Raw genomic sequence first — 2861 nt, forward strand, 5'->3', positions numbered from 1 at the left:
CAGCACCTTCCAAACCCATGACCTCTACCACCTAGAAAAACAAGGACAGCTACTACCTCCAAGTTTTCCATGTCATAGACCATCCCGACTTAGAACCATATACTGTTCTTTCACTGTTGCTGTATCAAAATCCTGGAACTCCTTCCCTAATAGCAAAATGGGTGTAGCTGGACCACATGGACTGTGGCGGTTCAAGAAGGCAGCTTACCATTGCTTTCTCAAGAGCAGTTACTGTCATTTTTGGGCTCAGCCATCCTTTATTGTTATTTTCCCTATCCAGGGAGTGTGTTGAGGTGGAGACCTTTGGAAAGGCAGCATACTAAGATTCATAGGTCAGGGAGGGGTAAGTCCACTAACTCGCAATAAAAACACATTTATTTAATAAAGTGCACACTTTTATGATAGTTCCATTGTTTTATTGTGCAGAACAGAAGTGACAAAAGTAGCAAAGATATCAAAAACTGTTGTACATCAAAAATGCAAAAGTAAAACAAGAGCCAAGTCCGATTATAAATCTGCCCGAAGAACAGCATTAGTCCTCAACTGCTGAAGAACTGAGCGATGATTTCCTCACGCATCTGTCTTGCTCCCTGTAGTGGCTGATCCAGTGCTGGTGGCTGCTGTGGACCATGATCCTCCTCATCTTCAATGGGTTGAAGCTCATCTAAATCCAGGGAAAGGCCACTGTCCATGGCAATATTGTGTAGCATGCAGCATACCGTTACAATTTTGCTGACTTTTTCTGGGGCGTATCGCAAGGCTCCCCCTGATCGATCCAAACACCTGAAGCGTTTCTTCAGCAGTCCAAATGTCTGTTTTATGATTACTCTGGTTTGTGCGTGTACAACATTGTATCTGTTCTCTGCTGCGGTGAAAGGGTTATGCAGTGGTGTCATCAGCCATGGTTGCAGCACATAGCCAAGATCTCCAAGGAGCCATCCATTTAGCTTTCCCTCCCCTTCAAAGATCAAGGGAACCTCAGATTGCTTCAGAATGTAAAAATCATGCATGCCTCCTGGGAAGCATGCATTGACATTCATTATTTTCTGGCGATGATCACATATAATTTGGACATTGAGGGAGTAATAGCCTTCTGCATTCAGGTAGGCCATAGGATTGTTATTAGGTGCACAAATGGCTACTTGCATACAATCAATGATGCCCTGCACCTTGGGGAAGCCAGCAATGGCGAAAAAGTACCGTTGTCGCTGCTGCTCTTCATCAGTCCTGAAGTTTAGGTAGGTGGGTGCATGTCGAACCAGTGCATCAGTGACCTCCTTAATGGAACGGTACACAGCAAACTGGCTGATCCCAGTGATGTTTGCTGTGGGTGCTTGGAAAGTCCCTGTGGCATAGAAGTTAAGGGCAGCAGTGACCTTCACCGCCACTGGCAGCGCGGTGCGAATGATCGATTCCCCATGTAGGTCGCCTTGGACCAAGCGACAGACCTCAGTCACAGCCTCCCTGCTGAGCCGGAGCCTCTTCAGGCACTGCTCTTCCGTCAAGCCTAAGTAACTGACTCTGTTCCGAAACACCCTGTGCCTGGGGTAGTTGGTTCGGCGTGTGGTTATCCTCCTGTGCCCTCGGCGTTCCTGGACTGTCTGCCTCTGTTGCTGCTGCTGCTGCTCCTCTTCCTCCTCCTCCTCTGCAAGGAGAAACCCAGCAATGGCTGCTGCACCCATGCTGTAGGCCTGCAAAGTTCTCCTTCCAATCCACTCCACTGGCTGCTTTCCTGATCCTTGAGAATATTCTCTTCCTGAGCCTGCTGGGCGCCAGCTCTGACCTTGGGTTAAATATTCTGCTCTCCAGGTGTCTCCAATGGCAGGCGAGTGTGCACCACTTTCCCATGGTTGGCCTTTAAAACAAGCACCAAACGGCTTTAATTAGCTCTTCCCCCTTATAACGTGAGTTAGTCCTTTTTTTCAATGGAGAGGCCGGGAATTGAGCTGAGGAGCGCCAGGGAAGCTGAAACAGCCAGCTGCTGCTGCCTGCGGGATCCCAGCACTATTAACCACCCGTCCTTACATGCTGGTTACCGGAATCTCCCCCTCCCCAACTCTCCCGCTCCCCCTCACACCCCTCCCCCACCATCTCTCCACTCACACCCCTCCCCCGTCCCCCTCCCTTCCCCTCCCCTCCCCTCGCACCCCTCCCACTTGGCCTTACATTCACCACAAATGATTCCGGCAGCCACTTCCTGCACAACAGCGGACTGTCCAGACCATAGTGAAGGGGGCAAAGGCGCAGTTCCCTGACATCCAAGTTACACTGAAAAACAAGCTGCTCTGGGCAGTGAGTGAGTGAGGATCAGGCTCACCATTACAGTTGGAGGTAATTCGTCCTCGTTCTACTCCCTCCCCCCTCACCCCCGCCCTCAGCGCATTTCACTCAACACTTGTAACTGCAAATCGGCTGGTCGGAATTGTAGCCAACAGCTAATGACACGGGGTTCTCGGGAGACTGAATCACCGCCTTTCAATAGTGCCCCTGATTGTGGCATTCAGTCGTGTAATCAGGAGGGTTTCCCCCCACCCCCCTTGTCTTTTATATCAATTGCAAATACACGAGGCAGTCCTTGAGGTTTCAGACATGGACTTGCCGTTTTGGTGCCCATGCAACGATAATATGCGAGGCTGCGTGCAAAGCATTTCCACCGCACTCAAACCTATGCAGTTTGGTTTGTAAGGGAGTGGCAGCCAATTTGCATAAAGTTTTTTTTAAAAACATAAATAACATACAACTGGCAGTACAGAAAACAGCCCCGTGTCTAAGATTATTAACTCCTGAAAACTCAAGAGTACAGGGTTTGAAAAGACCTGTCTGTGGCATGTCTGTGTTTATAAAGTGCTTGCAATGTCTGG

The 2861-nt window shown here is 49.3% G+C and overlaps 1 protein-coding gene across 1 annotated transcript; it reads right to left on the reverse strand.

Annotated features, from left to right (window-relative positions):
* Positions 1-411: 411 nt before the first annotated feature.
* LOC121289092 (putative nuclease HARBI1) lies at positions 412-2328 on the reverse strand. The gene is made up of 2 exons (XM_041208124.1): positions 2318-2328; positions 412-1855 (listed from the first exon to the last, which is right to left on the reverse strand). The coding sequence occupies exon 2, from the start codon at positions 1680-1682 to the stop codon at positions 540-542; it is 1143 nt and encodes a 380-aa protein (XP_041064058.1). The 5' UTR covers positions 1683-1855; positions 2318-2328; the 3' UTR covers positions 412-539.
* Positions 2329-2861: the final 533 nt, after the last annotated feature.

This window comes from Carcharodon carcharias, chromosome 16 (assembly GCF_017639515.1).
Source record: "Carcharodon carcharias isolate sCarCar2 chromosome 16, sCarCar2.pri, whole genome shotgun sequence".
In the NCBI taxonomy this organism is placed as follows: domain Eukaryota; kingdom Metazoa; phylum Chordata; class Chondrichthyes; order Lamniformes; family Lamnidae; genus Carcharodon; species Carcharodon carcharias.

Coding starts and splice junctions, on each gene's coding strand:
- LOC121289092 (XM_041208124.1), bottom strand. CDS start 1,682: ATGGGTGCAGCAGCCATTGCTGGGTTTCTCCTTGCAGAGGAGGAGGAG.